Source organism: Pituophis catenifer, unplaced genomic scaffold (genome assembly GCF_029215685.1).
Source record: "Pituophis catenifer annectens isolate HBS135680 unplaced genomic scaffold, rPitCat1.0.hap2 SCAF_2, whole genome shotgun sequence".
NCBI lineage: Eukaryota > Metazoa > Chordata > Lepidosauria > Squamata > Colubridae > Pituophis > Pituophis catenifer.
The window spans coordinates 45,881,758-45,895,936 of NW_027256882.1; the positions used below are offsets into that span (position 1 = coordinate 45,881,758).

Genomic DNA, 14,179 nt, shown 5'->3' on the forward strand with positions numbered 1-14,179 from the left:
GTATTACCTTCCCTGTCTTTTTCTCAATTGAGGACCCTTGTGAACGAAAAGCCACCTTATTTGGATGTTCTTCTTTTCCCAGGTGAAAATGCCCCAATCATTTTTTTTTATTGGAGCAAGCGTTAATGTACAGTAAGTAGCCCCCCGAGAACAAAACTTTGAATGTCCACTGTTTACCAAAATGTCAGCATGTAGGTATTCAAAGCAGAAGGTCTTGATCTATTTTGGTCTTTAGCTGATGCTTTACTCTGCCCCAGGTAGCGTAGATGTTCTCCTCAGGTTTTCTTTGACTTTAATAAATTCTGGCGCACTCTCTTCTTGCTTCTCATCTTCCCTTTCCAGCTGTTTAAAAAAAGGCAGAAGAAATAACTAGGTGAATTTTTTTGGGGTAATTTTTTTAAATAATCCCCACAACGTTTCTTAGTTATAGGAAATGGGAGACCAGTCAAAACTTTTAAGGGAAGTTAACAGGCTCTGTGATGTGTCACTCGTTGAGGCTGTAGATAACTGGCCTTAAGTGTCACCACCTGCATTCAGCCACTGAACCAACTTTTGTTTTTTGTTAATCACAGTTTAGAACCTAAAGTGTTATTTGAATTCTCAGCCCTGTACCAGGCAACTAATAGCTTATCAATTCATCAGCTTTCATTTTCAGTCCAATTGATACCTTAAGGTCACTTCTATTTTCTTGATGCAGTAACTGATTGAAAATGGATGTTCTTTCCTAGTGTTTAATTCTTTTTCTTCCAGACATGTATTAAATTAACTCAATTTGGGTGGGTTGCATTGGAAAATGTTGCTTATTTTTTCCTCTTTTCTCAACAATTTCATCTACAACTCCTAGTCAAAGATATAATATATCATCTCTCTCTCTCTCTCCCTCCCCCCCTCTCTCTATATACATACAGTACATATCAGTGGTGGGATTCAATTTTTTTTTATTACTGGTTCTGTGGGGTGGCTTGTTGGGTGTGGCTTGGCTTGTTGGGCGTGGCTTGTTGGACATGGCAGGGGAAGGATACTGTAAAATCTCCATTCCCATCCTACTCCAGGGGAAGGTTACTGCAAAATCCCCATTTCTTCCTGATCAGCTGGGACTCGGGAGGCAGAGAATAGATGGGGTGGGGCCAGTCAGAGATGGTATTTACTGGTTCTCCGAACTACTCAAAATTTCCACTACCTTCTACAGAACTGGTCAGAATCTGCTGAATACCACCTCTGATACATATACATACATATACACACACACACACAAACACACATAGAGAGAGATTTATATTTATCTATCTATCTGTCTGTCTGTCTCCGTCGATCTATATCTATCTATCTATCTATCTATCTATCTATCTATCTATCTATCTATCTATCTATCTATCTATCTATCATCTATCTATCTATCTATCTATCTATCTATCTATCATATCTCTATCATCTCTCTATCAATCTAAATCTCTCTCGCTCTCTTTCATCATCTTTCCATCTCTCTCCCTCCCTCCCCCCTCTCTCTTTGTATCCTGCCTTTATTATTTTTATAAATAACTCATGATCATGAAATATCCAGCACACTTTCCTCTTCCTATATTCTCCACAATAACAACATGTGAAGTATTGGGCTGAGAAAGAATGACTGGCTCAAAGTCACCCAGCTGGTTTTCATGACTAAGATGGGACTAGAACCAGGATGGATTTGATTTAAATCGAGTTGATTTACATCACAATTTAAATCATGATTTAAATCACTAGTAAAAAGGCTTGATTTAAATCAACTCGATTTAAATCATAATTTTTAAAGAGCAACTGTCATCTCTGCTACTCCTTTGACCCACTGTTGACTCACCAATAGTTCCAGTGTTGCAGAATATACAGCCTCATGCTACATAACTAAGCTCCATTTCATGCTGAATAAACTAAATTATTTATGTATCTTAAATAGAAAACTATCTTACGATAGATTTTTACCCCAAGTTTTTTATTAAAATAAGTTCGATAAAAATAAAAAAAAATCCGATTTAAATAAAAAAAATTCGATTTAAATCAAAAAAATCTGATTTTTTTGATTTTTTTAAAAAAATCATTGATTTTTATCCACCCTGACTAGAACTCATCGTCCCCACTTTCTAGCCTGGTATCTTAACCACCAAATTACCAAATGGACTCTATCAGTGGTGGATTTCAAATTTTTTTTACTACCGGTTCTGTGGGTGTGGCTTGGTGGGCGTGGCATTGCTTGGTGGGTGTGGCAGGGGAAGGATACTGTAAAATCTCCATTCCCACACCACTCCAGGGAAAGGATACTGCAAAATCCCCATTTCCTCCCAATCAGCTGGAACTTGGGAGGCAGAGAATAGATGGGGGCGGGACAAGTCAAAATTTTTACTACCAGTTCTCCGAACTATTCAAATTTTCTGCTACCGGTTCTCCAGAACTGGTCAGAACCTGCTGCAACCCACCTCTGCTCTCTATCCTTCTACCTGAGCAGATATCAGCTTTTAACTCACTTAAATTTAAACACGTTGTTAAATAGTTTGTTTAAAAAAATGTTACAAATTATTGTAAACAATAAACATAAGGACAGGGAGAAGAAAACCGTGTTATGGAGGTATCTGCACCTGACAGAAGTTACAGTTGGTTTGTTTTGTGACATGTTAACGGTCTTGTGGGTTACGCAACCCCAGGAACGGTCACTTTTGCCGATTAAAAGAAACTGAAATTTGAAGCCTGGCCAGTTTAAGGCCAAAGAGAACATCAGACAAAGAATTTAGTATGTGGAAACTCATAGGAGCTTAATTTCATGCTTTTTGGCAATTGAAAGAGAAACTTTATTCTGACATGTTATCCGTCTGGTTTTGTAGTTCCCAAGTTCTGAACAGTCTTTTACTTTTTGGCCTGTTTTGAAGCTTTGCCTTCTAATGCAATGAAGTGAAGACTCACACAAGTCCCTTATGCCCAAAGCCTCTCTGTGTATCAAATGGAAAGGACTGAAATTGTAGGTCTTTGGGCTCTTGCACTGCCTTTTCTAAATAGATCATATTTTTTCATCACTTCCTTTTAACAGTTTTCCATGGGAGATTACATAAATTTTATATGGTTCTCTCTCTCCTTTCAGACTTGAATGCAGGTTCTAATATCAAAATATTAATGAGAATCCTCCCTCAAAATTGTCAGTTTTGGGTCTGTTGGCAGTTTGAGAATAAAGACAGTTACAGTCAGGTCCAGAAATATTGGGACATCGACATAATTCTAACATCTTTGGCTCTATACACCACCACAATGGAGTTGGAATGAAACAAACACAATGTGCGTTAACTGCAGACTGTCAGCTTTAATTTGAGGGTATGTACATCCAACTCAGGTGAACGGTGTAGGACTTACAGCAGTTTGTATATGTGCCTCCCACTTGTTAAGGGACCAAAAGTAATGGGACAATTGGCTTCTCAGCTGTTCCATGGCCAGGTGTGTGATATTCCCTCATTACCCCAATTACAATGTGCAGATAAAAGGCCCAGAGTTCATTTCAAGTGTGCTATTTGCATTTGGAATCTGTTGCTGTCAACTCTCAAGATGAGATCCAAAGAGCTGTCACTATCAGTGAAGCAAGCCATCATTAGGCTGAAGAAACAAAACAAACCCATCAGAGAGATAGCAAGAACATTAGGCATGGCCAAAACAACTGTTTGAAACATTCTCAAAAAGAAGGAATGCACCGGTGAGCTCAGCAACACCAAAAGACCTGGGAGACCATGGAAAACAAGTGTGGTGGATGACTGAAGAATTCTTTCCCTGGTGAAGAAAACACCCTTCACAACAGTTGGCCAGATCAAGAACACTCTCCAGGAGGTAGCTGTATGTGTGTCAAAGTCAACGATCAAGAGAAGACTTCACCAGAGTGAATACAGAGGGTTCACCACAAGATGTAAACCATTGGTGAGCTTCAAAAACAGGAAGGCCAGATTAGAGTTTGCCAAACAACATCTAACAAAGCCTTCACAGTTCTGGAACAAGATCCTATGGACAGATGAGACCAAGATCAACTTGTACCAGAGTGATGGAAAGAGAAAAGTATGGAGAAGGAAAGGAATTGCTCATGATCCTAAGCATACCACCTCATCAGTGAAGCATGGTGGTGGTAGTGTCATGGCGTGGGCATGTATGGCTGCCAATGGAACTGGTTCTCTTGTATTTATTGATGATGTGACTGCTGACAAAAGCAGTAGGATGAATTCTGAAGTGTTTTGGGCAATATTATCTGCTCACATTCAGCCGAATGCTGCAGAACTCATTGGACGGCACTTCACAGTGCAGATGGACAATGACCCAAAGCATACTGCAAAAGCAACCAAAGAGTTTTTGAAGGGACAGAAGTGGAGTGTTATGCAATGGCCAAGTCAATCACCTGACCTGAATCCCATTGAGCATGCATTTCACTTGCTGAAGACAAAACTGAAGGGAAAATGCCCCAAGAACAAGCAGGAACTGAAGACAGTTGCAGTAGAGGCCTGGCAGAGCATCACCAGGGATGAAACCCAGCGTCTGGTGATGTCTATGTGTTCCAGACTTCAGGCTGTGATTGACTGCAAAGGATTTGCAACCAAGTATTAAGAAGGGAAAGTTTGATTTATGATTATTATTCTGTCCCATTACTTTTGGTCCCTTAACAAGTGGGAGGCACATATGCAAACTGCTGTAAATCCTACACCGTTCACCTGAGTTGGATGTACATACCCTCAAATTAAAGCTGACAGTCTGCAGTTAACGCACATTGTGTTTGTTTCATTCCAACTCCATTGTGGTGGTGTATAGAGCCAAAGATGTTAGAATTGTGTCGATGTCCCAATATTTCTGGACCTGACTGTAAATCTACAAAGCCAATTGTGGAAAAACCAGTGGTGAACTGTTTATAATTTTAAGAGTGCTAAAAGGCGAAAGATTTATACGATCTGAAGAGAAACCAGAGTTCATAATTCTTTATACCATGTAACTGGTCTGCAAAGATTATCTATATATGTACAATATGTAAATTGTATTTATTTCTTTTTCCATATTATGTAACCGGATGGACAAAAATTGTATTATTATAATTTCTTAATAATAAAACATTAAAAAAAAATAATTTTAAGAGTGCTACATTTATATCACTGGTGAAATCCAATTTTTTTTACTACCGGTTCTGTGGGCGTGGCTTGGTGGGGGTGGTGTGGCTTGGTGGGGGTGGCAGGGGAAGGATATTGCAAAATCTCCATTCCCACCCCACTCTGGGGCCAGGCAGAGGTGGTGTTTGCCGGTTCTCCAAACTATTCAAAATTTCCGCTACTGGTTCTCTGAACTGCTCAAAATTTCTGCTACCGGTTCTCCAGAACCTGTCAGAACCTGCTGGATTTCACCCCTGATTTATATTGTATATTTCTGGGGCCCCTACAAAGTTGGGAGTTGGGGGGTAATGTTTTACAGTGGTTCTACTCCTACTTCAGTGTGGAGTGTTAGTCATTTATCCTGGGGGGGTGGGAGTGCAATGCCCAAAAGTTTAGGAATATCAGTGTGGGTGCCACAGGTTTGATGCTCTCTAGCCTGTTATTTTAACATCTATCTGAAATTATCAGAGGAGGTCATTCAGTGCCTTGTGAAGAGATATCATCAATATCGTCATGATATTGTTATATACTGCATTCTAACTGTAAAATACTAATTCTACCCACTGTGGCGCAGTGGTTAGAATGTAATATTGCAGGCAAACTCTACTCACAGGCTGGAGTTCATTCCTGATGGGGCTCGAGGTTGACTCACAGCCTTCCATCATTCTGATGTTGGTAAAATGAGAACCCAGATTGTTGGGGGCAATATGCTGACATTGTAAACCACCCAGAGAGTGCAATAAAGCACTATGGGGCAATATATGTCTAAATGCTATTGCTATATCATGAGCCACGGTGGCGCAGTGGTTAGAGTGCAGTACTGCAGGTTACTTCTGCTGACTGCCGGTTGCCTGCAATTTGGCAGTTCGAATCTCACCAGGCTCAAGTTTGACTCAGCCTTCCATCCTTCCGAGATGGGTAAAATGATGACCCAGAGTATTGGGGGCAATATGCTGACTCTGTAAACCGCTTAGACAGGGCTGTAAAGCACTGTGAAGCAGCATGTAAGTCTAAGTGCTATTGCTATTGCTATCATCAAACTTTGGCTAAGCCAAGGACCTTGGAGGTCTTCTACAATACTTCAGTTCTTTTTGCTTGCAGAAGAGTTTCTGACTGTTTGATTCAAAGCTACCTTCCTTGCTCTCTACACTACAAGTAGTTCTCCACTTAGGACCACAACTGAACCCAAAATTTCTGTTGCTAAGTGAGACAGTTGTTAAGTGAGTTTTGTCCCATTTTGCAACCTTTCTTGCTGCAGTTATTAAGTGAATCACTGCAGTTGTTAAGTTAGTAACATGATTAAATCTGGCTTCCCTGTTGATGTTGCTTGTCAGAAGGTCGCAAAGGATGATTCCATGACCCCGGACACTGCAACTGTCATAAATATGAACCAGTTGCCAAGCATCTAAATTTTGATCACATGACCATGGGGTTGTTGCAATGGTCGTAAAGGTGAAAAATGGTCATAAGTCACTTTTTTTTCAGTGCTGTTGAAATTGTCACTAAACAAATCGTTCTAAGTCAAGAACTACCAGTATTGGAAAAATCTCTGTGTCTTTTGAAGGAGTTTAACCTAGTAGAATCCATAATTATTTCTACCTCATCAAGCTTCTGTTGCCTTTTCAAGAGCTCCTGTTCAAATGGAGATTTTAATTTCTTTGCCTCTTCTTCTTCTTTCCTCTGTTTCAACAGCTGGTTTCGTCGGCGATGTTCCAAGACTCTTTGCAGTTCTGGTTTACTCTCAACTCCTCTAAAAGATAAGGTAAACAGTGAAAGACCGAGATTGAACTTGAATGCCAAAAAGATAAATACTGCAGTAAAATAACCTACCAGGGTAATCCTATGAGCCATGGTGGCACAGTGGTTAGAGTGCAGTAATGCAGGCTACTTCTGCTGATTGATGACTGCTGGCTGCCTGCAATTTGGCAGTTTAAATCTCACCAGGCTCTCACCGGCCTTCCATCCTTCCAAGGTGGGTAAAATGAGGACCCAGATTGTTGGGGGCAATATGCTGACTCTGTAAACTGCTTAGAGAGGGCTGTAAAGCACTGTAAAGCGGTATATAAGTCTAAGTGCTATTGCTATGTTTTCCCCGTGTAAAATAAATTCAACTTTCTAGATAGGTTTGTGTCCCTAACCCACCCTAGTCCTGCCATCATTATAGCGGGGAGATGTTCCTTGGAGAAATAAGTAAACTGCAATGGGAATGTATGCCAAGAGCACATACTTCACACCCCAGCTGCTCAACTCAAACGAACAGATGCCGAAGGTGGGTGATCATTTTAGTGACAACCACAAAGGCATCATTCATACTGCATAAAAGAAGGCATGGGAGGCCATTTGATTGAGAAAACCAAATGGATAGTCAAAATGTAGTAAATGTTGATATAGGCCTCTCAAGTTGGGTGCCACTCAACAGTCTACTGAAGATCTTTCAGAATGCTAATGGTGTTATGACGCTGCTAAATGAAAGCTTTCCAGATGGTTGCTAATGTAACCATGCCAGAAAAAATAATCTGAAGCAGCAAAAATAGAATTATGGTGGGAGTATGGAATATAAGAAGCATGGAAAGCTCAATACTCTGTCTGCATCCTTTTTCTTGGGGTCATGCTCCATGTCACCCATTGGCAGATCAGTTTTTGACGATACTCCAGGCAAAAAGTGAAAAAGGAAGTGAATGGAAAGACATAAACAATTGGATATAAAGAAGACCCAAGAAATGACAACAGGTGCAACAACTAGCCTTAGAATTGACAATGAGGATATTAAAGTGGTGGATAGCTTGTGCATTTAAGATCAACAATCAACAGTAAAGCTACCAGTACTAAAGAAATACACGACAGATTAGCACTTGTAGAGTTGCCATGAAGTCCTTGGAAATTATTCAGATACAGGGATTTGTAGGTACACCTACAAAAATAATAATCATATAAGATATTCCCTGTGACACTCCATGGAAGCATAGGTTGGACTCTGCAGAAGTAGGATAGGAATATATTGATGCTTTTGTACTTTGGTATTGGAAAAGACATTTGAGAGTGCCAAGGATAACCCAGAAAACAACCAAACGGATCAATGTCTTTGGAGATTCTCAGTCATCCAGGTCATAGTTGTCTTAAAAGTGATTTTTCAAAAGTCAACTGAACTGTTTCTCCAAATCACTCAGAGTTCTCACTTGAGAAACAGATAACCAGGGTCAAATGATCATATTTTGGACAGACTATGAAAAGACCCAACAGCAAAATGGATGAATTACAAAGCAATGGATGTAGAACTGAAAGTCTGAATTGACCAAGTTGAGGACAGGTCACTCTAGAGGAAGTTTATTTACATATATAGAAAGTTTATTTATGTCTAGAGAAAAAATTATTTATGTTTCTAAGAACCGACAGCAGAATCCAACATGGAAGTTGAGGTTCAATGGAACTTCCAGGAAAGCAAACATCAGAATGTGTAAATCAAAGGACACACATGAAAAGCTGCTGGGATAAAATAACAAACTTCTTATAGTTTGCTATAAAATAACAAAGTTTAGTCAGGATGCTTCATTAAAAGATCATTTCTTTTCATCTTCCGAAAACTGTTTCATTTCCCCATTTTTCCATCCCCTTATGGTGGAGTAGAAGAAATCAGAAGCCTTGAATTTCCAAATGTCTCCAGATATTTTCCCTCCATTGAAGCTTGATAATTAATTGCAAAGAGCATAACCAAAATGAGTATCAGAGTGATAGAAGAAAATGTGAATGTGTAAATTAATGTGTTACTTTTATTAAATCTCATTTTCTCCTTAAAAGCAAAACAAAGTAAAATATGAAACTAAACACAGATAAATAAAAATGCATAGTGGCCCACCAGTTTGATTAAAGTATAGAATTGATAATACTGCCTGATGCAGTGATAATTAAAGGGTTGCTTTCATCCTTTTCCTTCCTTAAGGTAAAGGTAAAGGTTCTCCTCCTCGCACATATGTGCTAGTTGTTCCTGACTTTAGGGGGCGGTGCTCATCTCCGTTTCAAAACCAAAGAGCCAGCACTGTCTGAAGACATCAGCACACAGAATGCTGTTACCTTCCCACCAAAGGTGATCCCTATTTTTCTACTTGCATTTTTTATGTGCTTTTGAACTGCTAGATTGGCAGAAGCTGGGACAAGTAACAGGACCTCACCCTATTACCCGGCACTAGGGATTCGAACCGCTGAACTGCCGACCTTTTGATCACTCAACATCTTAGCCACTGAGCCACCACATCCCTTTCCTTCCTTACATGATATTAAATTTTCTGTAAATTCACATTTTTTTTTTATTTAGATTTATATGCCGCCCTTCTCCGGAGACTCAGGGCGGCTTACAATGCGCTAAGCAATAGCCTTCATTCTTTTGTATATTTATACAAAGTCAGCTTATTGCCCCACAAACTGGGTCCTCAATTTACCTACCTTAGAAAGGATGGAAGGCTGAGTAAACCTTGAGCCTTGGCGACATTCGAACCTGCAGTAATTGCAGGCAGCTGGTCTTAATAACCAGCTTAATAACAGGGTGCCTTAGACCACTGTACTACCAAGGCTCTTATTGGTACATACTGTGCAACAGGGGTTTTCAAACTTTTTCAAGCAGCAGAACCTTTAAAAAATAAATAAATAAATCATGGAATTTCTGAACAAGTGGCACAGCTCTAGTAAAGGAAACATGGCAACAAAATGAAATTTGTACTAACTGCCACTTGCTGCCTGATTCTACAAAAAGGCCAATTAGAAATCACTGACTGAAGGATGCTCCTGCTTTCTTCACCTGCTTGGGATTAGCACGAGAAGGCTGGGCTGGGGTAGGATGACTTTGTAGGAAGTACAGCAAAATAAGGCTTATGATCTTTTTTCCTCATATAAGGTATTTTTCTAGGTAAAGCTCATAATCATCATTTTCACCCTTTCACATTTTATTTATTTATTTTATTTATTTATTTTATTTTAATTTGATTTATATGCCGCCCTTCTCCGGAGACTCAGGATACACTTACAGTGTGTTAAGCAATAGCCTTCATATTTTTGTATATTTTATACAAAGTCAGCTTATTTCCCCCACAAACTGGGTCCTCAATTTACCTACCTTAGAAAGGATGGAAGGCTGAGTCAACCTTGAGCCTGGGGAGATTCGAACTTGCAGTAATTGCAATAAATAAATAACTTATAACATGGCTTAGGGCCTGGTTATTTACGGGACCGCCTACTACCACCAATAGCCTCCCACCGACCAGTACGCTCTCATAGAGAGGGACTCCTCCGGGTGCCGTCAGCCAAACAATGTCGGCTGGCGACCCCTAGGGGGAGAGCCTTCTCTGTGGGGGCACCTACCATCTGGAATGGGCTCCCCCCAGAGATACGGAGGATCCCGGATCTGCGCACCTTCCGCCGCGCTGTGAAGACCTTTTTATTCCATCAGGCGGGCTTGGCCTAATCTCTTCCCTTTTTAAATATGTAAATTTTAATTTGTTTTTAAATTATTGGGGTGTTTTAATTTGTCTGGGCCAAAATGATTTAATCTGATTTTATCTGGTTTTTAAATTTTTTGTATCTATGTTATTTTATTGTCTGGCTGTTCACTGCCCTGAGTCCTTCGGGAGTAGGGCGGTATACAAATCAAATAAAACAAATAAAACAAATAAAACAAATTGCAGGCAGCTGGATGATAATAACAGGCTATTAGTCTGCTGCGCCACCAGGCTCTTTTTAGAAAAATCACTATCGATGCCTCTGGCTGCATTCAAGTGATTTTTCTCCCTTAGTCTTTCACGGAACCCCATTAGGTTCCCGTGAAACTTTATTTATTAAATTTATTGGCTGACCACATCGAAATGATTCTGGGTGGCTTTCAAGCATTAAAACATTAAAATCCTAATGATAAGTATTTCTAAGACAATAAAAACAGAATTAAAGAACCCAGAGTTCTATAGAAGGGCATACTGAAAATCCCTATTTTAGACCATTTTGAGTCAGATCATAACACTAGTCAAGGCAAGACCGACTTGGTAAAATGTATCAAGCAAGGGCCCACAGTAACATTCCATGGAGAGAAAGCAAGGACAACTGAAGTTTCACATAATATGAGCCGTGGTGGCGCAGTGGTTAGAATGCAGTACTGCAGGCTACTTCTGCTGACTGCTTGTTGCCAGCAGTTCGACAGTTCAAATCTCACCCGCTCAGCCTTCCATCCTTCTGAGGTCGGTAAAATGAGGACCCAGGTTGTTGGGGGCAATATGCTGGCTCTGTAAACCACTTAGAGAGGACTGTGAAGGGGTATATAAATCTAAGTGCTGTTGCTAAAATGTTTTGAAAGGCCAATATTAGGTTTCAGAAAACAGAAAAAAAGAAAAAGATTGTTTTGCCCATGATGAAAACTCATCATCTTTCTAGCTTTCTAACTAGTAAAAACTAGCCTTTGAGGTAGTGTGAAGCAAAGAAGCCTTCAGTTTGCTTCCTACCAGCATTCCAACATCATTTAGGAAGTAGCCTTGGAAGAGTTGAATTTTTGACTTCTCCATCTTACTCTGCATTAGGAATACCTTCAGATTTTCCCTTGGATGTTGACCTACAGTAGCTATTTGTCTGTGGTTTAGGCAATTATGCTTGACCCTTGGACTATTTTATGATCCTATTACATTAGAACAGTGTTTCTCAACCTTGGCAACTTTAAGATGTGTGGATTTCAACTCTCAGAATTCCCTGGCCAGATGGCTGGGGAATTCTGGGAGTTGAAGTCCGCACATCTTAAAAGTGGCTAAGGTTCAGAAACATTGTGCTAAGACCATGGATCCCAGCAAACTACTTTGAAGCAGTATTGCACATGTCAAAAATGTGTGCTATTTCTAAAACTGTGCTTAACAAATTGTTACATCATCCTCTGACTGAATTGTTACTAATCTTGGTTAATATTTGGCCTGTTGCTTTACATGAGCTTTAATCTCAATTGCATTGTTTGTTTTTACCCCTTTAATTTCATTTAAAGTATAGCGCACCTAAACATTTCTCATAAACTAACTGGCAGCCCTGAAGTGCCAAGGGGGAAAATAGCTTATTTTGAAATAAGACTGCTAAAGGTCTAAGCACTTCTTCATGTGAAAGAGTGAAAACTTGGCAGGGTAGAGCTTCCTTGTTTCTATTTCAGGCAAATGCATCACCTGCTGAATGTTTATGTATAAACACAATCTGCAAAAGTGCAGGAGAAGCCCAGGCAGAGAAGAAAGTACTTAGGTTTCACAAATATATTGTTTCTTAGAATTAATTAAAAGAAATAAGACCAAAAAAAAAAAAAGTCTTCTCTATTTTCCCCCTTTTCCAGCAGGGGGAGTAATTTAACCAACAATGTCATGATGGAATTTAGCAGTAGAGGTTCTGGTGTGGTTTCCACCAGAGAAGATCTCAACTTTCACTACTGTATTTGCTAGAAGTGCAGTGAATTTAATGGGCTTTCCAATTGCTGGCTTTAGTCACATGAGTCAGATGAAAAAGTTGGTTTTCTTAACTGGTTTCCATATTCCGAGGGGGTCAGTCTTGCAAACTGAACAACTAAGACAAACAATATCTTTTGAGGTTGTGTCCCATGTGGGACATTTCACTATCAATTGCTGGGTTAACTCTTTCTATGTTTTCAAGCTCAGAGATTCTCAGTCATCCAGGTCATAGTTGTCCCAAAGGTGCTTTTTCAGGAGACAACTGGATTTTCTTGTTTTTCTTTGGAAGATGTTTCGCTTCTCATCCAAGAATCTTCTTCAGCTCTCTCGTCAAGAGCACTACGTCTTCCAAAGAAGAACAAGAAAGTCCAGTTGCCTCCTGAAAAAGCACCTTTGGGACGACTCAGTGCTGGATGATTTGATGGATAGCAAAGGAAGGATTCTACTTATAATTCCACTGCCAACACTTTTTTCAATCTCTTTTAGATCAATCTAGGCATGTGCAGGACAGATTTTCTCAAATCCCATCCCTAATCTTCCCAATTACAATGTCCCTTCAATGCACAGGGAGCTGTAACAAACTAGCTGAATTTTTTTTGAAAACATCAACCTATTATTCTCAAAGGACAATTTCTTGTGGGTTATATATAACCAGCAGGGAGCCTGGTGGAATCAACTAGGACAAGAATTTTCTTATGGAACACCTGCTTTATGGAGTTCCTTTCTCGCAAAGTGCAGTCCAATCCCTTCCTGGCTGAATTCAAGAAGGAAGGCTCAACATCACACTCAAGATTTAGGATTTTTGTCTTTTAGCACAGATGTTTCACACTTCATACTGTAGCATGGTTTTGAGTATTGAGCTAATTTAAGGATTTTATACTGCAAAGCTTAAGATGTTGTTGAATTTTACTGATGCTCTTTTTCGATTTATTGTTTTTAGCACCTCGGTTGGTTAAAAGTGGATGGCTTATAAATATGGCAAATAAACAGCTGTGTGGTTAATTATTATGGTAAAGTTAAGTAAGCAGTAAAGAAACAGAAGGGTTCAGGTATTGTATGCCGCCCAGTCACTTCTTTTGTGAGATGGGCAGCCATATCCCCATCATGTCTCCCTTAAGTCTTCATCAGACTGAATAACCCAAATTCCTTCAGCCTGTACTTATAGTGCACGATGTGCTCCATATACTATTATTTCCCAATCTTGTTTCTAGATTTTGTATACTTTTATGTTTGCCTTTTGAAATGCTGTCAGCTGCCTTCTTGAAGAGGTGGTATTAAATATTAAACTAGTAGTTGTTGTTAAAGTACAACTGTTATTAAGAAGATATAGATCAGCAGCCCTCCTTTTCATGTCAGAATGCACTTGGAGATTTTATTTTTTAATCAAACTCCCCTCACATCAGGCCTTCTTTATTAGGTCTGGATGACTCACTCCGTCTCCTACCTATCTACTTTTTGCAAAGGAAAGTTGTGTTTCATAAAACAAATAATGCTAGCGGATATGGCTGAGAAACCAACAGGATATTGGCCCGATTTTCTCTCTCTTTTCATCTAGATAGCTCTTGATGAGTCCCTCATTTGCCTTTCATCTACAGATATACACTA

At 39.6% G+C, this 14,179-nt stretch overlaps 1 protein-coding gene across 1 annotated transcript in view; it reads right to left on the reverse strand.

Moving 5' to 3' along the window:
• Positions 1-225: 225 nt before the first annotated feature.
• FAM107A (family with sequence similarity 107 member A) overlaps positions 226-14,179 on the reverse strand; it is a 46,729-nt gene continuing 32,775 nt past the window's right edge. The window contains exons 3-4 of the mRNA XM_070933522.1: positions 6,729-6,879; positions 226-342 (exon numbers count right to left, since the gene is read on the reverse strand). Of these exons, the coding sequence (XP_070789623.1) occupies positions 244-342; positions 6,729-6,879 (250 nt within the window). The 3' untranslated portion in view covers positions 226-243. The remainder of the gene's footprint in view (positions 343-6,728; positions 6,880-14,179) is intronic.